Here is a 27,936-nt window from a genome sequence, read left to right on the forward strand (position 1 = left end):
CATATTTCCAACTGATGATTCCCCTGTCGTTAGCGACTTCCTGATTTTCGTTACTACAATTGGCTTGTCTGATGCGCTACCTAGGTGTTTGGTTTTCCAATAGACAAGAATTCACTATCAAAGCGCTGGAGGCAGTGCTGTTTGCTCCCTGGCATATTCTTTCATTGCTCCATTCGTCCCGGTCACAGATTCCTTCTTACCTCAAATCAAGTTTGCTTCTTAGATCACTACGGGCGATATGGTCCTTTCTACTTGGCGCCTGGTGCGGGAACTCTCGTATCACCAGCTTCTTGCTTATTCAGGGTAATTTGTCCTTCCCACCGGGGTTGGTTAGCACTAGCTTTTGGCATCTTATATCTTGTGGATTGACATTGTTAACTCATATACTGCATGAGAATGGCCCCCCTGATGTCATGGGCAGATCTTCAATCTCACTGTCCTTTATTGGTGGGGGAATATAAGCAGCTTCAGCATTATGCCTAATCTCTAGATTCGGTGGCTTTAACCCTGGATGTTGATACTACGTTTTGAGAGCTTTTAGCCCCCTAGGCTAGAGGATGGGTTCACAGTCACTTGCTTATATAAAGATCTTCAGCACTTGGGCAAGCCCATAGCTAGACACATACTGTGAACTTGCTGGTGTCAGAAATTTGGACTCCTTGAGATTTTACTGGACCTTTAGATTCTGATTCGAAGAATCCCTGAAATTTCAGTCAGCGCCAATCTTCGTGAATGTCAATTTTGGGTTATTCACTGAGCCTATTTTACGCGGAGCCAGCTTTATTATTCAGGCTATGTCAGTTCACCTACTTGTCAAATATGTTCTCAACTGACTCATTCCTTTTTTCACGCTTTTGGTCTTGCCTGAAGATCAAACACTTTTGGAGATCAATATTGCAATACACGGTATGTATTCTAGATCAGTGGTTCCCAACCCTGTCCTGGAGGAACACCAGGCCAATTGGGTTTTCAGGCTAGCCCTAATGAATATGCATGAAGCAAATTTGCATGCCTATTACTTCCATCATATGCAAATCTCTCTCATGCATATTCATTAGGGCTAGCCTGAAAACCCGATTGGCCTGGTGTTCCTCCAGGACAGGGTTGGGAATCACTGTTCCAGATCACTCACTACCGCTATCGGCAGCAGGCTTTCTGCTAGACAAATACGGCTCCCTTCTCGAGGTCAATGTCAGTTTATGCGAAAGGTGGGGGCGTTGGGGAAAAAGGTGATTCTCTTGGTATGGATTTGTCCCACCCCATCATCTTATTGGGCATGAAGAAACCGATTATACGATCTCATGCTCTTGGAACGAAGGGCAGCTCCTACTAGCTGTAAACGCAGAAGGCAATTTCTGAGCATTTGGGATCCCTATATTTAATCATTGTCCCCACGAGCTCGAAGTGCCATTTTAAACTCTTTATAACCTACTTGTGTGGTGCATTGTTGGGTGAAGGTTGGCAGAGGTGCAAGTTGAACTTTTCTTCTTCTTCTCCTCTTACTCTCTCTTTCTCGCCTTCCCCCCTTTTTTTCCTTCTTCTTCTTTTGTTCACCATGACAGTTGTTTTCCATATTCGTTAGGGTAGGGAGGGCTGGGCTGGGGTGGGAGTCAGGTGGAGATTTTCTCGAAGGGCTATCAGAGTCCAAGTCCTCTGATTTACAAGTACTTTTGAAGTTATGCTCGGTTTTTGGGGGGTGGATGGGAGGGTGGAGAGGAAGGTTATTTCAGGTCTTTTTGTAATGCTGGCTAATGTACTTGGTTTACATTTGTCATTGTTGGGTTTTACGAACATTTGTCATTGTTGGGTTTACGAAAAAAAAGCTTTCGTAAACTACAAACAATCACAACGACCGGAAACTAAAGAAACCTATCTGGCAAAATCCAGAAAAGTTAAAACGACAGTCAGAGAGGCCAAACTCTGGATGGAAGAAAACATAGCTAGCAGGTAAAGAAAGGTGAGAAATCCTTTTTTTAAATACGTTAGCAACAGGAAGAAGAACACAAGCGGTATTGGGCGCCTAAAGAAATCTGATTGCAACTTTACAGATTTGGACGCAGACAAAGCAGAACTACTCAACAACTACTTCTGCTCAGTCTTCACCTGCGAAGCACCAGGATCCGGTCCTCAGCTACAGACAAAGGGGAATTTGGAGGACCCATTCCAGGACATGGAATTTACTGCGAGCAAAGTCTACAAAGAATTATCAAAATTAAAAGTAAACAAAGCTATGGGCCCGGACGATCTACACCTTAGAGTACTTCGAGAACTGAGTGATGTCCGGGCAGAGCCGTTAACTGTGCTCTTCAATCTTTCCCTACGCAAGGGAAAAGTTCCCCTGGACTGGAAAACTGTCAATGTTATCCCGCTCCACAAAAAGGGATGCAGGTCAGAGGCTGAAAATTATAGACCGGTGAGTCTCGCAACAAGTGAGTAAACTCATGGAGAAGTTGATCAAGAACAGATTGGACACATTTCTGGATGATGAAAGATTAAGGGATCCACACCAGCATGGCTTTACGAAAGGAAGGTCTTGTCAATCCAACCTGATAAGCTTCTTTGACTGGGTAACGAAAAAACTGGGTGAGGGTGAGTCCCTGGATATCATGTATTTAGACTTTAGCAAGGCTTTTGATAGTATTCCACACCGTAGGTTATTGAACAAGATGAACTCGTTAGGACTAGGAAAAACACTGACAGCATGGGTAAGATTAGCTTAGCGGCAGACTTCATAAGAACATAAGCAATGCCTCTGCTGGGTCAGACCTGAGGTCCATCGTGCCCAGCAGTCCGCTCACACGGCAGCCCAACGGGTCCAGGACCTGTGCAGTAATCCCCTTTTCCAGCAGGAAATTGTCCAATCCTTTCTTGAACCCCAGTACCATATTCTGCCCTATTATGCTCTCTGGAAGCGCATTCCAGGTGTCCACCACACGTTGGGTAAAGAAGAACTTCCTAGCATTCGTTTTGAATCTGTCCCCTTTCAACTTTTCTGAATGCCCTCTTGTTCTTTTATTATTCAAAAGTTTGAAGTATCTGTCCCTCTCCACTTTTTCTATGCCCTTCATGATCTTGTAAGTCTCTATCATATCCCCTCTAAGTCTCCTCTTCTCCAGGGAAAAGAGACCCAGTTTCTCCAATCTCTCAGCGTATGAAAGGTTTTCCATCCCCTTTATCAGATGCGTCGCTCTCCTCTGAACCCTCTCGAGTAACGCCATGTCCTTCTTAAGGTACGGCGACCAATATTGGATGCAGTACTCCAGATGCGGACGCACCATCGCCCGATACAATGGCAGGATAACTTCTTTCGTTCTGGTTGTAATACCCTTCTTGATTATGTCTAGCATTCTGTTTGCCTTCTTAGCGGCCGCTGCGCATTGTGCCGTCGGCTTCATTGTCATGTCCACCATTACCCCCAAGTCCCTTTCTTGGGTACTCTCATTTAATAACATCCCTCCCATCGTATAGTTGTACCTCGGGTTTCTTCCCCACATGTAATACTTTACATTTCTCAACGTTGAACTTCATTTGCCATCTCGTTGCCCATTCCCCTAGTTTGTTCAAGTCCCTTTGCAATTCTTCGCAGTCCTCTTTAGTCCGAGCTCCACTAAATAGTTTGGTGTCGTCTGCAAATTTTATTATTTTGCACTTCGCCCCTGTTTCTAGATCATTTACGAATATATTAAATAGCAGCGGCCCGAGCACCGAGCCCTGTGGGACACCACTCGTGACCCTCCTCCAGTCCGAGTAGTGGCCCTTCACTCCTACCCTCCGTTTCCTACCCCCAACCAGTTTCTGATCCATCTATGTACGTCTCCTTCCACCCCATGGTTCTTCAGTTTCCAGAGTAGGCGTTCATGGGGCACCTTGTCAAAGGCTTTTTGGAAATCTAGATATGATGTCTATGGGGTCTCCTTTGTCCATCCGTTTGTTAATTCCTTCGAAGAAGTGCAATAAGTGTGTTAGGCACAATCTCCCCTTGCAGAAACCATGTTGGCTGGTTATCAGAAGTTCGTTTCTTTCAAAATGTTCATCGATGTTTTCTTTTATCAGTGCTTCCGCCATTTTCCCCGGAACCGGAGGTCAGACTCGCCGGGCTGTAGTTTCCTGGGTCACCTCTTGATCCCTTTTTAAAGATGGGCTATCTTCCAGTCCTCCGGGATCATGCCTGTTTTCAGGGATAGATTGCAAATTTGCTGCAGTAGTTCCGCTATCTCCTCCTTTAATTCCTTCAGAACCCTTGGATGGATTCCGTCCGGATCTGGGAATTTGTCAGTTTTTAGTTTTTCTATCTGCCTGCATACATCTTCAAGGCTCACTTTCATGGATGTTAACATTAAAAGTGACCAGCGGAGTGCCACAGGGTTCAGTCTTGGGCCCGATGCTATTTAATATCTTTATTAGGGATCTAACTCAGGGACTTCGAGGCAAAATTACATTATTTGCTGATGATGCTAAACTATGCAACATTGTGGGCAAGGCAACAGAACCTGATAGCGCAACCAGGCCCAGCACTATGGAGAAGGACCTGCTTTTATTGTGACAATGGTCCAATACTTGGCAACTAAACTTTAATACCAAAAAATGTAAAGTAATGTACCTTGGGAGCGGAAACCCATGCAGACCATACATCTTGAATGGTGAAAACTTAGCAAGGACCACTGCAGAAAGGGACTTAGGAGTTCTCATCCGGGAATATATGAAAGCTGCTAATCAGGTGGAGAAAGCTTCAGTAAAGGCAAGACAAATGCTGAGTTGCATCAGAAGGAGCTTTATCATCCGAAAGCCTGAAGTCATACTACTGTTATATAGATCCATGGTGAGACCTCACCTAGAACTGGGTCCAGTTTTGGAGGCCACATTATCAAAAGGATGTGAAGAGAATGGAGTCGATCCAGAGAATGGACATTAGGATGGTCTCAGGACTTAAAGACATCCCATATGAAGAACATCTGACCAGACTGCACTTATATTCTCTCGAGGAGCGCAGAGAAATGGGGGACATGATAGAAACATTCAAATACATCACAGGTTGCATTGAAGTGGAGGAAAAAATCTTTTTTTCTTACGGGTCCCACGGCAACAAGAGGGCATCCGCTAAAACTTAAGGGGGGAAGATTTCATGGTAACACCAGGAAATACTTCTTCACCAAACGGGTGATTGATCAATGGAATAAACTTCCACGCCAGGTGGTCGAGGCTAGTAGCGTGCTCGACTTCAAAAGTCGATGGAACAAACAGGTGAGGGTGCTACAGAGTTATGCATAAAAGATGGGTACTTCAGGGAGGGAGGGTTCTTGAATGGGCAGACTTGTTGGGCTGCCGGCCCTCTTCTGCTGTCATACTCTATGTTTCTATGTTGTTTGTATTGCAAATCAATAAAAAATTATTTGCCATTAAAAAAAGGGAGGAAATCCAGTGAATGCGCAGAATTTGTAATCCTCAAAACTTGTGCCTGTGGGCAATAGTGAACAACCACTTGTGTAGGTCTAATTTTATCTTATTGTTTTATGCATTTAATAAATGTGATTTTTATACTGATATTTTTGGTTCTTAAACAGATGTCTGTGTTTTGTTTTGTTTTTAAATGTGTGCTTTCTGTACTTTTAATTTGAAGGTGGTATACTAATCTCATTTGAGCTTTGATGCTGGAGTAGGATTTTAGGTGTGCCAGGGACTGTCAGAAGAACTAACAAATTGATTCTGGAAGAGCTATGTCAATCGAAGCCCAAATGATGAAGCTACAACTGTCTTATTTTGGTCACACCATCAGAAGAGATAGATCACTGGTAGAGAATGACATGGGGAAAAATTCTGTCCCCTTCACCACCACCGCCGTCCCTTTCCCCGCCCCCGCAGCATCCATACAAGCCTCAGTACTGCAATATTGAACTTATTCCTTCCTTATAAATCAAAGTTCTGGTTGCTGAACTAGAGAAAGATGTTCAGCTGGCAGGGCTTTGTTTATAAATTTTTATAAACACAATTAATATACTACTTTGTCCTAAAGCAAAATAAATAAATATAAATTTTTTTTCTACCTTTGCTGTCTGGTTTGTTTCCCTCATCTTCTCATTCAATTCCTTCCATCCACTGTCTGTCTTCTCTCTGCACCTTCCGTTTGCTCTGTTACTGTGCCTCTCCCTTCACGCCTCCCCCCCCCAAATTGGTCTGGCACCCATCTTCTTCCCTCCGCTCCCCCATAGTCTCACATCTCTGTCTTCTTCCCTTCCAGCTTCTTCTCCCCATTCTGTCATCCCCATTTCCCTTCAGCATCTTCTCCCCACTCTCTGTTCCCTATTTCCCTTCAGCGTCTTCTCCCCACTCTCTCTTCCTCATTTCCCAGCGTCTTCTCCCCACTCCCCAGCGTTTTCTCCATTTCCCAGCGTCTTCTCCCCACTCTCTCTTCCCCATTTCCCAGCGTCTTCTCCCCACTCTCTCTTCCCCATTTCTCAGCGTCTTCTCCTCTCTTTCTTCCCCAGTTCCCTTCAGGCTGCTTCAGCGTCTTCTCCTCTCCATACCCCCAGCACCCTTCACACGGTCCAGCAGCTCCCTCCCGCCGGCCAGCCGTGCATCTCCCTCCCTCTCTTCCCCTTATGTTCTCTTCGTGTCAATTTCTATAAAGCTAGCGTTGTATTGCAGCCGGAGTCTTGAAGTCGTGTTGCGTTGGCTGCTGGAAAAGTTTCCTTCGATGCAACCAGAAAAAGGAAGTTGCGTCAGAGGAGACTTTTCCAGCAGCCACACATGACGCTACTTCAAGGCTCCGGCTGCAATACAACGCTAGCCTTATAGAAATCGCCACGAAGAGAAGGGAGGGGGGGGGGGAGATGCACGGCCGGCGGGATAAAGAGGTCTGCCAGACCGTGTGCTTGTTCACCGCGCGTTCTCACGTCTTTAACTGCGGAGACAAGACCATTCACCGCTACACGGGACAGTGAATGGCCTTGTCTGCATACTAGCGGGGACTTTTTTTGTCACCGTTTCGGCGGGTTACCCATGGATAACAATCACCGTGTCATTCTCTAATCACTGGAGAATGACATATTTGGGAAGATCGAAAGAACCAGGCGAAGAGGGCAACCTACAATCAGATGACTGGACACACTGGAAACAACCATGGGGATGACGCTGGAGGACCTTTCCGGATTAGCACAAAACAGATATTTTTTTAGATCCGCGATTCATCAAGTTGCTAGGACTTGAGTATGAGTAGATGGCACCCAACAACAACATACTAAATCTGCATACCGTGAGTGATTTTATTGATGTGTTTTCTATATTAATATTTAGTTTTGTTTTTACTAGCCGTTTTATGCCCCTGAAGTAGCCCTTGCAGGCAACAAACAGCCAGTGATGGGCATTTATGTATCCCTGGATGTAGCCAAAAAGTACATTCCTATTTGAATCTGCTATTTATTATTTTGCCATCTTTGTTTTGGTTTTTTTTATAAATCTTTATTCATTTTCAAATCTTACATCAAGTGTATAATAATCAATCAGAAAATTTTTAACAAATCACTTGACAATCTTACTTATAATCCTTAAAATATATAAAAGAATCCCTTCCCACCCACCCATTTATTAATAATAAAACAATTAGTCCTATTTCCCTTAACTTCCTGCTGTATTTTCCTCCTTCGATGTTTAAAATTAAACAATAACCCACAATTTAAAAACTGTAGGTGTACCGAAGTTCCGATGGGTTTGGGAAAGATATGAATTACCATCTTGATTCACCTTTCTTCTGCTAGCTTGCAAATGATTTAACCTAGGACCATTTCAAGTTGGAAACGTGCCCCGTGCAACACACCCTCTAAAGCACAGTTCTTCAACCGCCGGTCCGCAGAAAATTTTTGCCTGTCCGCACAGGGCCGGCAAGATTGACTCACTTCAACTTCCTGCCGGTCCGCGCAGGGCCGGCAAGATCAACATCTGAAGTATGCGCTGGGCTGGAGAGACCTTGGGGAGCCTCCGACAGTGGCTTTCTCCCCTCTCTGCAGCTCTCCTTTACTTCCCAGCGCAGCGATTCACTAAGGCAGCCTCGGGGCTTTTGCTGAGTCACGGCTGCCTCTGATGATGCAACTTCCTCTTTCCTCAGAGGCGGCGCGACCCAACAAAGGACCCGAGGCTGCCTTCGTGAATCGCTGCGCTGGGAAGTAAGAAGAGCTGCTGGCAGGGGAGAAAGCCACTATCAGAAGCTGCTGGGCAAGGGAAAAAAAGGGACAGCTGCTACTGGAGAGGGAGAAGGAGAAGGAGAGATGCTTCTTGGAGGGGAGGAGGGAAAGGAATCTGGGAAGCCGCTGGGCAAGGAAAAAAAGGACAGCTGCTACTGGAGAGGGAGAAGGAGAGATGCTGCTGGGAGGGGAGGAGGGAAAGGAATCTGGGAAGCTGCTGGGCAAGGAAAAAAGGGACAGCTGCTACTGGAGAGGGAAAAGGAGAAGGAGAGATGCTTCTGGGAGGGGAGGAGGGAAAGGAATCTGGGAAGCTGCTGGGCAAGGAAAAAAAGGGACAGCTGCTACTGGAGAGGGAGAAGGAGAGATGCTGCTGGGAGGGGAGGAAGGGAAGAGAGTTACTGCTGGACAGGAGGAGGAGGGAAGGGAGAATGAAAAAAGAAAGGAAACAGCTGGCAGAGAGATTAGAGGAGGGGAAGGGGAGACACAGGCATGAGAAAGTAGAGAGATTGATGATAGGAAGGGGTCAGCAGAAAAATAAGCAGAGAGGGACAACGATGATAGATCTGGTGTAGGAGAGATAAAAATGAAGAGAGCAGTGAAGCTGGAATGAATCATGTAAAAAGGAGAGAGGGGGCACAAGCTGGATGGAAAGGGGAGAGGGGTATAGAAAGAAGACAGATACCATATGGAAGGGGGAGAGGACAGACAGTGGATGGAAGGGGCAGATGCTGGATTGAAGAGACAGAGAGGGCAGACGCTGGAAGGAAGAGAGTGAAAAGAAGATTGAAAGCAGAAACCAGAGACGACAAAAGGTAGAAAAAAATAATTTTATTTCTATTTTGTGTTTAGAATATATCAGATTTGAAATATATATCCTGCTAGAGCTGGTGTTAGACATAACTTGGGAGTGCAAAACCCAGGCAGTGCTTCTTTAGCTTCCAGCTGGCTTAGGGCGCTCTCTGACCAGGGGGCAGTTGCCCTAGTTGCACTCCCCTAAAACTATTCCTGTCATGTGTGACTTCAGTATTCTGTTAGCATGATATTTCTGTGTAGCATTCTGTAATAATTTGGCTTGTTCAGTTTTCTTGATAGTAGAGGGGATATATGTGAAGGGGAGGGGAGACAGGGGTTTTGTTGATCCTTGCTCTGAATTATTTGTATTTATAAAATGACAATTGTACAGAATATTGTTTCTTTTATACTTTAATAAAATACATTCAATATAAAATCATAACTGAGGCTTGTGTGGATGGGATCAGATGATTTGTGGGGACCGAGCTCGCGGAGATGGGGCGGAAACGGAGTTTTTAAATTTTAGTCCTAGTAGTTTGCCGGTCCACAAAATAATTCTTTTTTTTTCTGCCGGTCCACGGGTGTAAAAAGGTTGAAGAACACTGCTCTAAAGCTCCTATCCTGCCCACTGTGCCACAGCCAAGAAGTAAAGGCAATGGACAGGACACAATCTTGGAGCCGTTGCCTCCCTTGCAGTTGCCTGCAAAATAGCTTGCTAGGGCCCTTTATTTAATCTTTCCTCCTCAAGCCTGTTACTTACTTGCAGCTCTTCTGCAGTGGAAACATCCAGTCCTGTCAAGTCTTGGATTCTCTGGTTAACACGTTCTACTACTGGGTGTTCATAGCCAGACAACCAGGCACTGTGAAAAAAACAAAAGAGTCAAAGTTTGTCACAGGTAACACTTCCCCAGGACTAAATCCTCATCTCTAAATTACAGTAACATTCAAACCATTTCAGGCAATTCCTAATATAAGCTTTCTGTGCAAATGCAACCTCTGGGCAAGCACATACTTTAACTCCTTCCTGTCACCCCAATTTCCCGTACAGTAAGCTCAGACAGCAGCAAATCGGTATGTGAACAATTGCACACCAGCAGCCTAAGAGAGAGTTACTGTCCCCTTCACCTGCATTTTCTCAGAGAACCTGATTGGAACTATGTTTTACTGCATAACGTGGACAATATTGTCCACCCCTGTTAATAACTAACAGACTCCATCGACCTCATGTCAACTCATTATTTCACACTATCTTCTCACTGTACTTTAATCTTCCTCGACATGCTCCTCTTCGCTACTCCATTCTTCTCTTGGAACGAAAGCATCTACCTCGAGGTATCCCATAGGTCTTTTCTCGCCTAACACTTCCTTGTATTCATCCTAGCATCTATGCAATGTATTGCAGTTCTCCTTTCTATATTGTAAGTTCCCTTGAACCTTTGTAGGCATCGTGTGACGCACAAATATTAGATTAGATTAGAATACAGCAATCACAGAGTAGCCACAGAACCAGATTTCATTTTAGCAAATTTATAAAATTTTCAATATCGGGCATTCTCCTTTTTTTTCATTCTTCATTTAATAATTTTTTTCTAATACAGCAATCTCACTAAATCATATAATCAACATTGAATGTAATTCACCATCTTAATAAACTAATAGAAATAATGCAAATTATCCATCCTACTATTAAAGGAATCCTACTTCACTGCAGCGCAGAATCATCATTGAATATGATTCACAGTCTTAATATATTAATAAAAATAATGCAACTTATTTATCTACTATTACAACAAACCTATCTCCTACCTCCCCCACCCTCCTCCCAGGAGACCTGGATCCCCAATTTATCAAAATAAGACAATTTATTATTTTGTTATATTTCTTTTTCTATTTGAATATAGCTCTCCTATATATCATTAAACTTTGCTCATTGATTTGTTAATAGGACCGATAATCAAAATTTCTCACAAACTATTCCCAGGCATTCCCTCATATCTCTTAATTTAGGTACATCTTGCATACGCCATTGCTGAGCCAATGTCAATCTAGCTGCTATAAATGCCAAGTCCAGAAGTTTAGATTGGGAGAATGTTAAACCTTCTATTTTTATTCCCAGTAGTGCCCTTTCGGCATTCAATTTAAGTGGGGTTTGAATTAATTTGCTCACATAACCAAATACTTGTTCCCAAAACCTCTGTACCCTCTGACATTCCCACCACAAATGAAAGAATGTACCTCTTCTGCCACATCAATATTGGGCATTCTCATACTGAAAAAATAAGGTCCATACTGATAATTTTAAAGTTAATGTTTCCCAAATATTTATCTAATATAACCCCTTTTTCAAACCTGAAGTCACGTGACCCCAGATCACAGCCAAAATAAAATAGCAAACCTCCTCTCTATATCTAGATTTCATCCCACAATAAACCTCCAGCTCCTCTAGCAATTTCCTCTCCTCCTATATAGAAGTATATACACAAATATATCACTTTGTATAGGAAACCTACAGAATTGTTTATCAAATGTGCATTCTGTAATATTAGCCATCAGTTCACTGTATAATCAGAACTCTATAAACTAGGTGTTTCTACTGCTATATCAGATATAGAATCCTTTTATTTTTTCACAGTATTTGTTATTCATAATGCACTAAACTGACCAGACCCAGGACAACTGTGGCAGAGGTAAGGTACAGCCAAATAAAAAAGCTTAATCTATTTTCTGGCTCCTAATACAGAAGTCTTTAACTGAGAAAACAGATGAAAAACTTGATAACTTTCTCCTATCATATTCTCGTTTTTTGCGCTGGGGTTCCTCATCACTTACCTTCATATCTTTTTTTCGCTTTGCTTCATCATGTCCAAAGTATCACCTTTTTATTTTTCTGACTCCTAGTCTGACTCCTCTGCTCCTTTTCATCTTACACACCGAGATGGTTTCTTTTATACCAAACTCCCTATTTTTTAAATACTTTGTATAATGCTTTGTATTTTTGGATAAGCATTTAAGAACATAAGCATCGCCTCTGCTGAGTCAGACCATGGGTCCATCACGCTCAGCAGTCCGTTCACGCGGCGGCCCCCTCAGGTCCCTGACCTGTAAGTGATCTCTTTACCTAAAACATTTCATTCCCTAATCATTTGATATCCTGTATATCAACCATCTAACTATACCCTTCAATCCCCTTTTCCTTCAGGAAATCATCCAATCCCTTTTTGAAACCCAATAACGTACTCTGCCCTACCACCTCCTCTGGAAGCGCATTCCAGACATCTACCACCCTTTGAGTGAAGAAGAACTTCCTAGCATTTGTTCTGAATCTGTCACCTTTCAATTTTTTTGAATGCCCTCTAGTTTTTGTTGCCTCCAGTAGTCTGAAGAATCTGTCCCTCTCTACCTTCTCTATCCCCTTCAAGATCTTATAAGTTTCTATCATATCCCCTCTAAGTCTCCGCTTCTCCAGGGAAAAGAGCCCCAGCTTCTCTAGCCTTTCAGCATATGGAAGGTTTTCCATGCCCTTTATCATCCTTGTTGCTCTTCTCTGGACCCTCTCGAGTATTGCCATATCCTACTTGAGGTACGGCGACCAGTATTGAACACAGTACTCCAGTTGCGGGCGCACCATCGCCCGATACAGTGGCAGGATAACTTCCTTCATTTTGGTCGTGATGCCTTTTTTGATAATGCCCAGCATTCTGTTCGCCTTCTTTGAGGCCACTGCGCATTGTGCCGCCGGCTTCAATGTTTTATCCACCAAAACCCCCAAGTCCTTTTCTAGGTTGCCTTCTCCCAGTACCATCCCCCCCATCGTGTAGTAATACATTGGGTTTCCTTTCCCTATGTGCAAGAATTTACAGTTCTCCACATTGAAGCTCATCTGCCATCTTTCTGCCCACTCGCTCATTTTGTTCAGGTCTCTTTGTAGTTCTTTGCATTCCTCAACAGTTCTGACCCTACTGGAGAGTTTTGTGTCGTCCGCGAATTTTATAACTTCGCACTTCGTCCCTACTTCTAGGTCATTAATGAATATATTGAACAGCAGTGGTCCCAGCACTGATCCCTGCGGGACGCCACTCGTGACCTCTTTCCAATCAAAACTCTTTAATCAAAACTTAAATAAACTATGAAACTATAAACTATGAGAGAGTTGCATGCACTTCCTCCACTGTATGCGTATTTCAAGAGTATTCATTGTGGACATCCTGAAAACCTGACTGTTGGGGTTCCTCCAGGACCAGGTTTGGGAAGCGCACTGCCTTTAACTCTGAGGAAGAGACCATAATGATGATCTGTTCTAATTAGTATTAGACTTTAGTGGTCTGGGTTCTGGTTACCTTTAAATTATATACTACTAGATAATTAGCATGATCATTATCCCAGGACAAGCAGACAGCATATTCTCACTGATGGGCGATGTCACCGATCGAGCCCCGGTACGGACCACTTTATAAGCGCATTACCACTTTAAGTCTTTAGAAAATTTGCGATAGCCCGCACCGCGCATACATGAGTGCTTTCCCGCCAGACGTAGGTGCGTTTTCCCTCAGTTTCTTAGTTTTCACAGAGCTAAGACACATTGAACTTTTTTCTTTCATTGCCTTTCCGCTCTCGCGGACTTTTGACTTTTTAGTCATTTCTTTTTTGCTTTGTTTTATTCTGTCGAAATGAGTAAAAAAAAAAAAAGTAAAAATTTTCATTTTCTCCCTCTCGCGGGTTCGGCCCAGCGGGGCCTGTTCGACCACCCTGGCCTCCAATTTTGACTTAACTGGGGGCCATCTTTCCTTCGATGTCCAGTACGCATATGGGTTTTTAAAAAGTGTGGACGTTGTGCTCGCCCCATTTCCGTGACTGACCCGCATCGCTGGTGTTTCCAGTGTTTGGGGCCTAAGCCCCATCCAGAGACCTGTTCCCGCTGTTCTTCTCTGTAAAAAAGAACTCTGAAGAACCGTCTCATCCAGCAGCGCCTCCTCTTCGGTGTTGCCATGGAAGGAGACTTGGCACCACTACCGACATCGATGGCGCCGTCCAAATCGACATCGCATCTTTCAACACTGACGGAAACACCTTCAGTGTTGCAGCCTTCTGTGGGTAATCCGGCTAAGAAGCCTTCCCCCGCCCCTTCTGGGCCTCAGGTCAAAGTAGCAGTAAGCCAAGTCCTGCCGACCTCGAAGAAGCCCAAAAAGCGCTCCGTTCCGATATTGGTGAATGCCTCATCGGCCTCTTCATCGCTGGAGCGTAGAGCCACACCAAAAATCCTGGTGAAAAAGCCAGCAGTACCGGTGCTTACCCTCAAGCAAAAGATAGAGAATTTGCTTAGAGAGGAACTAAGTGAGCATTTCCAAATGCTGGTGCCGACCCAACTTGTGCCCATGTCGACACATACTCACCCGGTGCCTGTCCAGTCTGACCCTTCGACACCGGTTGCACCTGTAGAGATTTCATCAGTGTGGATGCTCCCCTCAAGGAATCGTCACCTACGACTTGCCGGCACTGGTAGTCCTCAACACGGACATCACCTGAGTCGACGCCATTACGGTCCGAGAAGGCATTGCAGAAACTAAAACATCTTGAGCCTTCGACACTGGCTACTTGGCACCATCCACATTCTGTTAAGGATTCAGACTTGTGGGGGGATTCTGAGTAGGATCCTCTTCTCTCTGAAGATGGAGCTTCTTCAGATGATGGCTATCATCACCATTCTTCTCAGGAGCCTCCTGTATTATCTGAAAAATCATCTTTTTCCAAATTTCTTCGTGAAATGTCAGAAACTTTATCCATTCCACTGGAAGCTAATGCTTAACGATCTAAGCAGTTTCTAGAGGCCTTAGATTATAATCAACCTCCTAAGGAACTACTCAAGCTTCTTTTACGGGAGACTTTTTTTTGTTTTGTTTGAAATCATTTTTGTTGATCAGAAAATATTGAACATACAGAACAAGCAACAATACTGAGGAAGTATAGGGAGGCAAAAAGCACAGTTACTTACCGTAACAGGTGTTATCCAGGGACAGCAGGCAGATATTCTTTACGCATGGGTGACGTCACCGACGGAGCCCCGGTACGGACCTTTTTAACTAGAAAGTTCTAGTTGGCCGCACCGCGCATGCGCGAGTGCCTTCCCGCCCGACGGAGGAGTGCTTGGTCCCCAGTTAAGATAAGCCAGCTAAGAAGCCAACCCGGCGAGGTGGGTGGGACGTAAGAATATCTGCCTGCTGTCCCTGGATAACACCCGTTACGGTAAGTAACTGTGCTTTATCCCAGGACAAGCAGGCAGCATATTCTTTACGCATGGGTGACCTCCAAGCTAACAGAGAGGGAGGAGGGATGGTTGGCCATTAGGAAAATAAATTTTGTAACACAGATTGGCCGAAGTGTCCATCCCGTCTGGAGAAGGCATCCAGACAGTAGTGAGTAGTGAACGTGTGAACTGAGGACCAAGTGGCAGCCTTGCAGATTTCCTCGATGGGCGTGGAACGGAGGAAAGCCACAGAAGCAGCCATAGCTCTGACCCTGTGGGCCGTGACAGCACCTTCCAGTGAGAGACCGGCCCGAGCATAACAGAATGCAATACAGGCAGCAAGCCAATTGGAAAGCATCCGTTTAGAGACAGGACGACCTAGACGGTTAGGATCGAAGGTCAGAAAGAGCTGAGGGGACGAGCGGTGAGCCCTGGTACGGTCAAGGTAGTATGCCAGGGCACGCTTACAATCCAACGTGTGCAACGCCTGTTCCCCAGGATGAGAATGGGGTTTAGGGAAAAAGACAGGCAACACAATGGACTGGTTGAGGTGAAAAGCCGAGACCACCTTGGGAAGGAATTTAGGATGGGTACGCAGAACCACCTTGTCATGGTGAAAAACAGTGAACGGTGGATCGGCGACCAGTGCATGCAACTCACTAACCCTCCTGGCAGAGGTGATGGCGATGAGAAAAAGCACCTTCCATGTTAGAAGTTTGAGCGAAGTTGTGGCAAGAGGCTCAAAAGGGGGTTTCATGAGAGCTGATAAAACCACATTCAGGTCCCAGACGACAGGAGGAGGCTTCAGAGGTGGTTTGACATTGAAGAGGCCTCTCATGAACCGGGAAACCAGTGGATGAGCCGTCAGAGGTTTTCCGAGGATAGGCTCATGAAACGCAGTGATGGCACTGAGGTGGACTCTGATTGAGGTAGACTTGAGGCCAGCGTCGGACAGAGAGAGCAAATAGTTCAGTACAGTTTCCACCGCTAATGAGGTGGGATCGTGATGATGCAGTTGACACCAAGAGGAGAACCTGGTCCACTTCTGGTGGTAACATTGGAGGGTGGCCGGTTTCCTGGAGGCATCCAAAATGCGACGGACAGGCTGAGACAGATTCTCTGGCGAGGTCAGCCTGAGAGAAACCAAGCTGTCAGGTGGAGCGAAGACAGATTGGGATGCAGTAGAGACTGACGTTGCTGCGTAAGTAGAGTAGGAAACACAGAAAGAGGATTGGGCTCCCTGGAGCTGAGCTGAAGCAGGAGGGAGAACCAGTGTTGGTGAGGCCATCGAGGAGCGATGAGAATCATGGTTGCCCTGTCCCTGCGGAGTTTGGATAACGTCCGCAACATCAGAGGTAGTGGAGGAAAGGCATAGAGGAACCGATCCGTCCAGTCGAGCAGGAATGCATCTGGGGTCAGACGATGAGGAGAGAAGAGTCTGGAACAGAACTAGGGCAGCTGATGGTTGTGAGGTGCTGCAAAGAAGTCCACCTGCGGAGTGCCCCAGCGAGCAAAAATGGAGTGGAGTGTTGAAGGGTCCAGAGTCCACTCGTGAGGTTGAAGGATGCGGCTGAGATTGTCGGCCAGGGAGTTCTGTTCGCCCTGGATATAGACAGCCTTGAGGAAAAGATTGCGGGCCGTGGCCCAGGTCCAGATGCGGAGAGCCTCCTGACAAAGGAGGCGAGATCCGGTGCCGCCTTGCTTGTTTATGTATTACATGGCGACTTGATTGTCTGTGCACAGGAGAAGAACCTGAGGGCAGAGAAGGTGCTTGAAGGCCTTGAGAGCATAGAACATGGCTCTGAGTTCCAGGAAATTGATGTGATGTTGACGCTCCTGTGGGGTCCAGAGTCCCTGGGTGCGTAGATCTCCTAGGTGAGCTCCCCACGCATAGGGGGAGGCATCCGTGGTGACGATCATGGAGTGAGGGGGTAGATGAAAGAGTAGACCTCTGGAAAGATTTGAGGAGTTCAACCACCATTGAAGAGATCGCTGAAGAGACGATGTCACAGAGATGGGATGAGAAAGAAGATCCGTGGTCTGTGACCATTGGTTGGCAAGAGTCCATTGAGGTGTCCTGAGGTGGAGTCGTGCCAGAGGAAGCACATGTACCGTCGAGGCCATGTGGCCCAGGAGGATCATCATCTGTCGGGCAGGAATGGAGTGATGCAGGAGCACCTGACGACAGAGGTGGAGCAGGGTCCGTTGACGATCGGAGGGGAGAAACGCCCTCATTAGTGTGGTGTCGAGAACTGCTCCAATGAACTGAAGTCGCTGAATAGGAAGCAGATGCGACTTGGGGTAGTTGATCTCGAATCCCAGGAGATGGAGGAGAGAGATGGTGTGATGAGTGGCTTGTAGCACAAGTGGCGATGTAGGTGCTTTCACCAACCAATCGTCCAAGTAGGGGAACACCTGGAGGTTGTGAGACCTGAGGAAGGCCGCCACCACAATAAGGCACTTGGTGAATACCCTGGGCAATGAAGCGAGGCCAAAAGGTAGCATTTTGTACTGATAGTGACGGTGTTGTATCTGAAACCGTAGGTAGCGACGTGAAGTCGGATTGATTGGGATGTGAGTGTAGGCCTCTTTGAGGTCCAGGGAACATAGCCAGTCGTGTTGAGAGAGAAGAGGGTACAGCGTGGCAAGGGAGAGCATTCTGAACTTCTCCTTGACCAGACACTTGTTGAGGTCCCTGAGATCGAGGATGGGACGAAGGTCTCCTGTCTTCTTGGGAACCAGGAAGTAGCGGGAGTAGAATCCCTGACCCCTTTGGGCCTGAGGCACCTCTTCGATGGCATTGAGAAGAAGGAGGGATTGGACCTCCCTCAGGAGGAGGGGGGTTTGGGAGGAGTGAGAAGCAGACTCTACGGGAGGATTGCCCGGTGGAAGAATCTGGAAGTTGAGAGAGTAGCCGTGGCGGATGATGTTGAGGACCCATTGGTCTGATGTGATGACCTCCCAACGGCTGAGGAAGATGTGGAGACGTCCTCCGATTGGTTGAGGAAGAGGCAACGAGGGAGGAAGACTGGCTATGCCCTGGAGAGAGGAGTCAAAAGGGCTGAGAAGGTTTCGAAGGAGGGAGAGGCTTGGCAGGTTGATTAGACTGAGAGTGAGCCTGAGTGTGCTGATGTTGTTGACGGGGCCGCCGAGGTTGCTGAGAAGGCGGATTGAGGGGTCTGGCAGAGAACCTGCGTTGGTACGAGGACTGTGGTCTGTAGGGGCGAGCAGGTGGAACCTTTTTCTTAGGTTTAACAAGGGTGTCCCATCTGGTCTCATGGGCAGAGAACTTCTGGGTGGTTGAATCTAAGGACTCCCCAAAAAGTTCATCCCCAAGACAGGGAGCGTTGGCTAGGCGGTCTTGGTGGTTGATGTCAAAATCAGATACCCTCAACCAGGCCAGGCGGCGCATGGCAACGGCCATGGCAGATGCACGGGAGGTCAGCTCAAAGGAATCATAGATAGAGCGCACCATAAATTTCCGCAGTTGAAGGAGGCTGGAAATTTGCTGCTGGAAGAGCGGAACTTTGCGTTCTGGGATGTATTTTTGAAGGGCGGACAGTTGTTGTACTAGGTGTTTCATGTAAAAAGAGAAATGAAAGGTGTAATTGTTCGCCCTGTTGGCCAGCATTGCGTTTTGATAAAGGCGCTTGCCAAACTTGTCCATCGTTTTGCCTTCTCTGCCAGGAGGGGTGGAGGCATAAACACTGGAGCCCTGAGTTTTCTTTAAGGTAGATTCAACCAGGAGAGACTCATGGGGCAGCTGAGGTTTGTCAAAACCCGGGATCGGGATGACCCTGTAAAGGCTATCCAGCTTCCGGGGGGCCCCGGGGACGGTGAGTGGGTTTTCCCAGTTTTTATAAAAAGTTTCCCGCGGTATGTCATGCACGGGTAACTTGAGAAACTCCTTGGGAGGCTGTTCAAAATCCAAGGCCTCCAGAAAGGCCTGGGATTTTTTGGAGTCAGACTCGAGAGGGATAGAGAGAGCCGCTGACATCTCCCTGAGGAACCTTGAGAAGGAGGATTGCTCAGGCTTAGAGGTGGTATCGGGGGCTGAGGGCTCTTCGTCCGACGACGATGCATCCTCCTCGGTACCGGGAGGGGAGTCTTACCATAATTCCGGGTCCCTGACATCAGTGTGCGCATGCCGAGATATCGGGGTGGAAGGCTCAGTATGGTGTGTCTTAGACAGAGACTTGCCAGAGCGCATCGAGATATTACCGGGAGAGGAAGATCGGTGCTGGTCTCGGTCCCGGGAAGAACGGTGCCGGTCTCGGTCCGGGGAGGACCGGTGCCCAGCCTTGTACCGAGGAGGATCGGCATCAGCGTGGGTATGACCTATGGGATGGGCACGAAGGTGTTCAGCCGAGAGAATCGGCATGGAGGAGTTCAGTGGTACCGATGGAGTGGATACCGGTTGGACGGCGCGAGGCTCGGGCCGGTCTGGCACCGAAAGGAGCGGTGCCAGGAGGGTCGGTAACAGGTGCTGGAGTTGTTGCTGCAGCTGTTCCTGTAATTTGTCTTGGAGAATGGTCGCGATGCGGTCATCCAGGGGTTGCACCGGAACCGCTTTTTTCTGCTTCGGTTTCTTAGGTGCCGCTCCACGCCCCGGCGATGAGGAGGCCGATGACGAGGCACTCACCGAGATCGGGGCGGAGCGTTTCCGGGGTCGGCGTAAAGCCGGTAGGGTCGGTGTCGCCACTGTGGCCGGAGGGCGCTCAAGGGATGTGGAAGGCTTCTTAGCCGGCTTACCTGGCGCCAGCGACGCCGATGAGGGATCGGGCGTCGTCGAAGTGGTGGGTGCAGATTTTGGCTGTACCGTAGTCGACGCAATCGGTTCCATAGCAGATGCGGTGCCGAAGAGGATGTTCTGCTGGATTTGTCGATTCTTTAGAGTGCGTTTTTTAAGAGTGGCACAGCGGGTGCAGGAGTCCGCCCGATGCTCAGGACCCAAACACTGTAGGCACCAATTGTGTGGGTCAGTGAGGGAGATCGGGCGTGCACACCGCTGGCACTTCTTAAAACCCGGCTGCGGGGGCATGAATGGAAAAACGGCCTCCGCAAAATCAAACCCGGAGGCCTGTATGGTGACAACAGGCCCCGCCGGGGCTGGATCGAAAGAAAGTAAAAAAAGAAACAAAATTTTTTTTTTTTTTTTTTAAATGAAAACAAGAAAGAACCCGAAGGCAAGGGAAGAAAAAATAAAAGAAATTCGCGAGCGGGAAGGCAAAAAGTAGATTTTTCAACGGCCGTTGAAAACACATGCGACTTCTTCGCTCCGCGGAAACGAAGAAACTGGGGACCACGCACTCCTCCGTCGGGCGGGAAGGCACTCGCGCATGCGCGGTGCGGCCAACTAGAACTTTCTAGTTAAAAAGGTCCGTACCGGGGCTCCGTCGGTGACGTCACCCATGCGTAAAGAATATGCTGCCTGCTTGTCCTGGGATAATGCCAAGTACAGAGTACAAATTGTACAAGCTAAAGAGAGAGGCTGAGGCCTCCTCGTACCCCCAACTGGGCCATACCCCACCAGCAACCAGATTCCAAAACTGGGGGTAAAAAACAGAAAAGGAGCGAACTGCTCAGTGCTTTCCTTTTATAAAATAAAAAGGGGAAAGAGTCCCCCCCCAAAACAACTCACCCAGACAACCCAGCCACACACATACATACCCCCCCCACACACACAAATCCCCCGGAGCTACCCCCCCCCCCCGAGTGATTGGACACAAAGGTGTAGCTATCATAATGAACTAACCTCCAACAAGGTCGCCTCCCAGAAAGACCGATACAGTCGGTGGGAAGATGACACCCCCCCCCAACACTACGACGTTCCTAGCGGGCCACTTCTGCAAGGGATTATTTCCATCCTAGCACCTCAGGGGCAAGTTCATCCATCCATTGCCTGAGCACGCCCCGTTTGGCTACCAGCAGGGCAGTATATAAAAATCGCCAATGCTCTGTCCCCAAGCCTTGATCCAGCACCTCCCCCTCAGAGCCCAGCACAAGAAGCAGATAGGACCACTGAAAAGACACACCCAGTATCTGAACCAGAAAATACAGCATCCCATTCCAGTAAGTGCCCAGCATTGGACATTCAATCAGCATGTGCAGTAAGGTCCCCTTCATATGCTTACACTTTACACACTCATTCAAGTCCTAGAGACCCGCCCTTACCCCCCAATCCCTGGTGAAATATGTATGGTGTAACAGCCTGAACTGTAGCTCCTGCAGTTGAGCATTCCAGGCCTCTTTAGGTATATTGGAAAAACCACCAAGGCCTCAACACTAATGGGTTCCCCAGCTCTTCGGTCCACTTAGAGGCCAAAGTGTGTAATTGGGAATCTGCCCGCTCCTCCCTGGCCAACCCATACCAAGTAGACAGAGAATTCAAAGAAGCAGGGAGGGAGAGAAAAAGCTGGTCCACTTTTAAGAAGCTAGCTCCTGAAGGGCTCCTCACATGGTGCGCTTAAAAGAAATGAAATAGTTGTAAATAGGCAAAAAAAAAAGGCATAACAGGTAAGGACCAGTGGCGACGGAGAGCATCATAGGAAGGGAATGCCGAGGCCCCAGATGATGTGGGTAGGCAGACATGACCCAAACAGAAACCAGAGCCAAAGCGCACTTCCACGCCTCGAACCCCCAACCCCCGGAGGAAACTCAGGGTTACCACAAATGTATTGGAGGGCCCAATTATCCTGCCCCCCCCCAATCTGCCGTATCCACCAATGCAGGGCTCGCTGCAGCGGGTCCAGCCACAGTGAATTACAGTCCACCCGAGGTCTCCGCCACCGAGGGATATCCAGGCATGCCAATGCATCAGCGCAGCCATGTTATACAACCGGAGATCTGGTAACGCCAGGCCCCCTCTGCCCGGCTCTGAGTAAGCCTCCAGTAACTGATGCATGCCCATTGGCGACGCCAAATAAAGGAACCAATAAAAGACTTATAAGCCTGCTCGTCCGCCCCTTTGATCCAAAGTGGGATCATCTGTAAGGGGTACAGAATCTTAGGCAATAGGACCATTTTAACTAAGGCTATCCTCCTGGAAAGAGACAGAGGAAGATCCCCCCAACTAAGACATGTGTCACAGAGCTGAGTAAGCTTATGCACAACATTACACTGATACACATTGGCCCAATCCGCACTAAGAAAGATCCCAAGATATTTAAGCTCTCTCTTGGCTCACCGAAAAGGGAAGGCAGGCAGAAGGCTAGAGGCACATGGCGAGGACACCGGCATCGTTTCAGATTTACCAAAATTAATAGAGTCCCGAAAAGGACCCATAGGAGGAAATAAATTGAGTGATAAGGGGGAGAGAGACCCATGCGTTGCCAACAAACAGCAACATATCATCCACAAACATGGTAATCTTGCACTTCTCCTGTCCCATACAAATTCCTGTAATGTCGGGGGAAGCCCGGATCTTAGCTGCCAGGGGATCTAGCGAGAGGATGAACAACAGAGGGCAGCCCTACTGTGTCCCCCGTCGCAGAGGGAATGATACCGTATGACATCAATTGATGAGCAGCAGAGCGGTCGGGGCAGTGTACAAGCGAACAACCCAGTCGTGGAACGAGCCGGTAATACCGAAGCGCCCTAAGACCCAAAAGAGATAAGGCCACATTACTTTGTCAAAAGCCTTCTCGGCATCTAGACTGGCCATCAAGTCATCCCCTTCTCGGCCCCGTCCCTCACGCAGTGCCACCAGGGTTTTAAGGATATTAGTGGAGGAGAAATGGCCAGGGATGAATAAGAGCAGGGACCACCTGTGCCAACCGTCGCGCTCGAATAGCAGTGAGGAGCTTCATGTTCTGATTGAGTAATGAGATAGGTCTATAAGAGCCTACGAGCTCGGGGTCCTTGCCCGGCTTAGGAAGCACCACCACAAGGGCATGGTTCTGTTCGGGAGAAGCCGTCAGCAGACTGCATGTCCGCGTACATAGCACACAAAGCAGGCCGGACACGAGGTCTCAAGATCTTGTAGAACTCGGGGCCCCATGCCATCAGGCCCCGCGGCCTTAGCACGTTTCAAGTTTTGGAAATCTCCTGAAAGGTAATAGGCACATTTAACAGGTCCTGATGGGCCGTGGTGAGCTGAGGAAGAGCTAGGTCCCGAAAAGAGATCCCGAGCCGTATCATCATACGTGCCCGAACTGTATAGTTCACTGTAAAAACACACAAATTGGGTCTGAATAGCTGTATCCTCAGTATGCAGAGTAGTAGGGTTCTCTCAAATGCAGGATACATGCGTTGCTCTCCGGAATGGCCGAACCAGGTTAGCCAAAAGCTTCCCTGCCTGGTTTCCCCATTTATAAAGCTTAAACTTGTAGACCTCAATATGAGTTACATGAGATACATGGAACGCGCTACCGGAGGATGTGATAAGCAGAAGCACGCTACAGGGCTTCAAACAGGGTCTGGACAGGTACCTGGAGGACAAAGGGATTGAGGGGTACAGATAGGAGTAGAGGTAGGTAATAGGGATAGGATTAGAGGACTAGAGGCAGTTACAAAATTAGTCAGGGACACTGTTCAGGCAATTAGGCCTGATGGGCCGCCACGGGAGCGGACCGCTGGGCAGGATGGACCTCTGGTCTGCCTCAGCGGAGGCAACTTCCAACTTCTTATGTTCTTATGAGTTAAAGCCCTATCAGTAAGGAGAGTGTCGATTCGTTTGCACAATCGAAGATAGGACAGACGGGCCTCGTCAGAGAGGTGCTGTAAGAGGTAAGACTTAATTTCCCGCAATTGTTTCGCAACCGAGGTGAGCTCGGCATCTCGTTGTTTGTGCTTGCGAATAGTGTAGGCAATGATACAACCCCAGAGCTAGGCTTTTTGCGGCCTCCCAGAACACTATCTGAGACATTTCCCCCTTCATTGGTCTGCTTATACGTGGTCCATGCCTCAGTGAGGTAAGTGTGGAAAGCTTCATCTAAATACAAGGAAGGGTTAAAATGCCAGATGCAGCCACTACAATCAGGCACTTCGTGAAGACTCTGGGAGAAGATGCCAAGCCGAAGGGAAGGACCTTGTATTGGTAGTGACTTTGATGTATCTGAAAACTGAGGTATTTCCTGGAAGCCAGATGAATTGGAATATGAGATCCAGGGAGCATAGCCAGTCGTTCTGATTGAGGAAGGTGAGGGAGAGCATGCAAAATTTCTCCTTGACTAGAAATTTGTTGAGAGCTCTGAGATCCAGAATGGGTCGCAGTCCTCCCGTCTTCTTTGGAACTAAGAAGTAACGGGAGTAGAATCCCTGGTTCTGCTGAGAGAGAGGAACTTCCTCGATGGTATTGAGGAGAAGGGATTGAACCTCCTGGAGAAGGACTGTACAGGATCCAAAGCAGACACTCTTGGAGAATGGTCTGGAGGCAGGGTATGAAAATGGAGAATGTAACCCTGATGAATGATAGTCAAGACCCAGAGGTCTGATGTTATGAGCTCCCAACGAGTGATGAAAAACTGGAGATAGCCTCTGATGGGCTGAAGTAAAGACTGTGGAATGCTGATGGTTGCTATACTGTGAAGAAACACGTCAAAAAGGCTGTGTGGGTTTTTGGGGAGCAGCCTGTGGTTTCTGTTGTTGACGAGGTTGCTGCTTTTGCCTTCTAGGTTGAGACTGAGGAGCAGCAACAGGCTTGGCAGCAAAGCGTCTTTGGTAAGAAGAAGCCGGTCTGAAATGACGAGAAGGTGGAGGCTTCTTTTTAGGCTTGACCAGAGTGTCTCATCTGGTCTCATGAGCTGACAACTTCTGGGTAGCCATGTCCATGGAGGGACCAAAAAGCTCATCTTCAAGACAGGGAGCATTTGCAAGCCCGTCTTGATGGTTCATATCCAGCTCAGATACACGAAGCCAGGCCAGGCGTCTCATGGCTACTGACATTGCTGCAGCACGGGAGGTAAGTTCTAAGGTGTCGTAAATAGAATGTACCATATACTTCCTCAGCTGAAACAGATCAGAATATGGTGTTGAAAAGTGGGAAGTTTGCGCTCTGGAATGTATTTCTGGAAGAATGAAATCTGTTTAACCAAGTGCTTGAGGTAAAAAGAAAAATGAAAATTGTAGTTGCCAGAACGGTTGGCTAACATAGCATTTTGATACAGGCGTTTGCCAAACCAATCCACCACTAACTGCATCTGGCATTTTAACCCTTCCTTGTATTTAGATGAAGCTTTCCACACTTATCTCACTGAGGCATGGATCACGTATAAGCAGACCAATGAAGGGGGGGATGTCTCTGATACGGTGTTCTGGGAGGCCGCGAAAAGCCTACCTCTGGGGTTGTATCATTGCCTACACTATTCGCAAGCACAAACAACGAGATGCTAAGCTCACCTCGCATGCGAAACAATTGCGGGAAATTAAGTCTTACCTCTTACAGCACCTCTCTGACGAGGCCCATCTGTCCCATCTTCGATTGTGCAAACGAATCGACACTCACTTCACTGATAGGTCTTTAACATGGCTTCCACTGTGCATGTGACACCACTGGCACGACTACACCTTCACACTCCTCAGTGGACTCTTGCGTCTCAGTGGTCTCAAGCGACGGATCGTCTCTCACAACATATATGTCACATCATCTCTTTTTCAGTCGCTTCAATGGTGGATGACCTCCTCCAATCTCACCAGAGGTTTCCTTTTTCACTTACCCCCCTCATCAACAAGGTCATCACGACGGATGCATCTCCTTATGCTTGGGGGGCACATATGTATGATCTTGAGACCCAAGGTCTCCAGACTGCCAGGGAGCAGAAATTTCACATCAATTTCCTGGAGCTCAGAGTGATGTATTATGCCCTCAAGGTCTTCCATCATCTCCTCTGCCCTCAAGTCCTCCTCCTTCGCACAATCAAGTAGCAATGTACTACATAAACAAGCAAGGAAGCACAGGCTCTCTCCTGTTGTGTCAGGAAGCTCAGAAAATTTGGACTTGGGAGACAGCTCGCAACCTGTTCTTAAAGGCTGCTCAATGGGGCACTCCACAAGTGGACTTGTTTGCGGCTTCTCACAATCACCAGTTGCCCCAGTTTTGCTCCAGACTTTACTCTCCTTTTCTTCTGGAAGCCAATGCCTTTCTCCTGGATAGAACAGGTCTGTTTCTCTATGCATTCCCTCTAATTCCTCTCATGTTGAGGACTCTGTTCAAACTCAAATGAGAGGCAGCCACCATGATTCTCATTGCTTCTCGGTGGCCCAGGCATCATTGGTTCTCCCTTCTATGTCAACTCAGCTCCAGGGACTCAATAACTCTTCCAGTTTTTCCTACTCTGCTCACTCAACGACAGGAATCACTTCTATATCCGAACCTGCAATCATTGCACCTGAAAGCCTGATTTCTCTCGGGTTTAATCCATCTGACTTACATCTCTCTCAGCCTGTTTGACATATTCTTGATGCCTCCAGGAAAACAGCCACCCAGCAATGTTATTAACAAAAGTTGACTAGGTTTTCTTTCTGGTGTCTTCTTAATCATCACGATCCAACTTCATTATCAGTAGATTTGGTGTTGGATTATCTACTTCATCTGTCTGACTCTAGACTCAAATCTACATCTGTCAGAGTCCATCTGAGCGCTATTACAGCTTTTCACGTACCAGTTGAGGGAAAGCCTCTCACTGCTCATCTTCTGGTCTCCAGATTTATGAAAGGACTTTTCAATATTAAACCACCTCTCAAGCCTCCACCTGTCATCTGGGATCTTAATGTGGTTCTTTCCAGTTTGATGAAGCCATCATTTGAACTAATGGCCACAGCTCATCTCAAGTTTCTTACCTGGAAAGTTGTCTTCCTCATTGCTCTCACCTCTGCAAGGAGAGTCAGTGAGTTACATGCGTTGGTGGCAGATATACTCTTCACAATTTTTCACCATGATAAAGTGGTTCTACACGCTTCACAGTTTTTCACCATGAAAAAGCGGTTCTACGCACACATCCTAAGTTTCTACCGAATGTAGTCAGAGTTTCATCTCAATCAGTCGATTGTTCTGCCAGTGATTTTTCCTAAGCCTCATTTTCATGCTGGAGAAAACGCTTTACACATTCTGGACTGTAAACGTGTTTTGGCCTATTACATCGACAGGACAAAGCCTCATAGAACATCTCCCCAACTGTTCATCTCATTTGATCCAAGTTGGGGTATCCTGTTTCCAAGAGAACAATTTCCAACTGGCTGGCTACCTGTATCTTATTCTGTTATGCTCAGACTGGACTTGCACTGGAGAGTTGTGTCACAGGCCACAAAATCAGAGCTATGGCAGCTTCAGTTGCTTTCCTTAGATCTACTCCCATTGAGGAAATCTGTAAGCTGCCACCTGGTCCTCAGTTCATACATTCAGTTCTCACTATTGTCTGGAGTCCTTCTCCAGACGGGATGGGCACTTCGGCCAATCTGTATTATAAAATTTATTCTCCTAAAGGCCAACACTCCCACCATCCCATTCTTGTTAGCTTTGAGGTCACCATCAGTGAAAATATACTGCCTGCTTGTACTGGGATAAAGCACAGTTACTTATCGTAACAGGTATTATCCAGGGACAACAGGAAGATATTCTCACAAACTCCCCAGGTTGGCTTCTTAGCTGGCTTATCTTAGCTGATGGACTGCGTGCCTACATTGGGCGGGAAAGCACTCGCACATGTACGGTGCGAGCTATCGTGAACTTTCTAAAGACTTAAAAGTGGCGATGCACTTTTAAAGTGGTCCGTACCGGGCTCCATCGGTGAC

The 27,936-nt window shown here is 47.2% G+C and overlaps 1 protein-coding gene across 1 annotated transcript in view; it reads right to left on the minus strand.

The window, feature by feature from the left end:
• LOC117359469 (prolyl 4-hydroxylase subunit alpha-1-like) overlaps window positions 1-27,936 on the minus strand; it is a 203,699-nt gene that overhangs the window by 61,820 nt on the left and 113,943 nt on the right. Inside the window, exon 10 of the mRNA XM_033942306.1 lies at window positions 9,727-9,826. Coding sequence (XP_033798197.1) covers window positions 9,727-9,826 — 100 coding nt within the window. The remainder of the gene's footprint in view (window positions 1-9,726; window positions 9,827-27,936) is intronic.

The sequence above is a fragment of the Geotrypetes seraphini genome, chromosome 4 (genome assembly GCF_902459505.1).
Source record: "Geotrypetes seraphini chromosome 4, aGeoSer1.1, whole genome shotgun sequence".
NCBI lineage: Eukaryota > Metazoa > Chordata > Amphibia > Gymnophiona > Dermophiidae > Geotrypetes > Geotrypetes seraphini.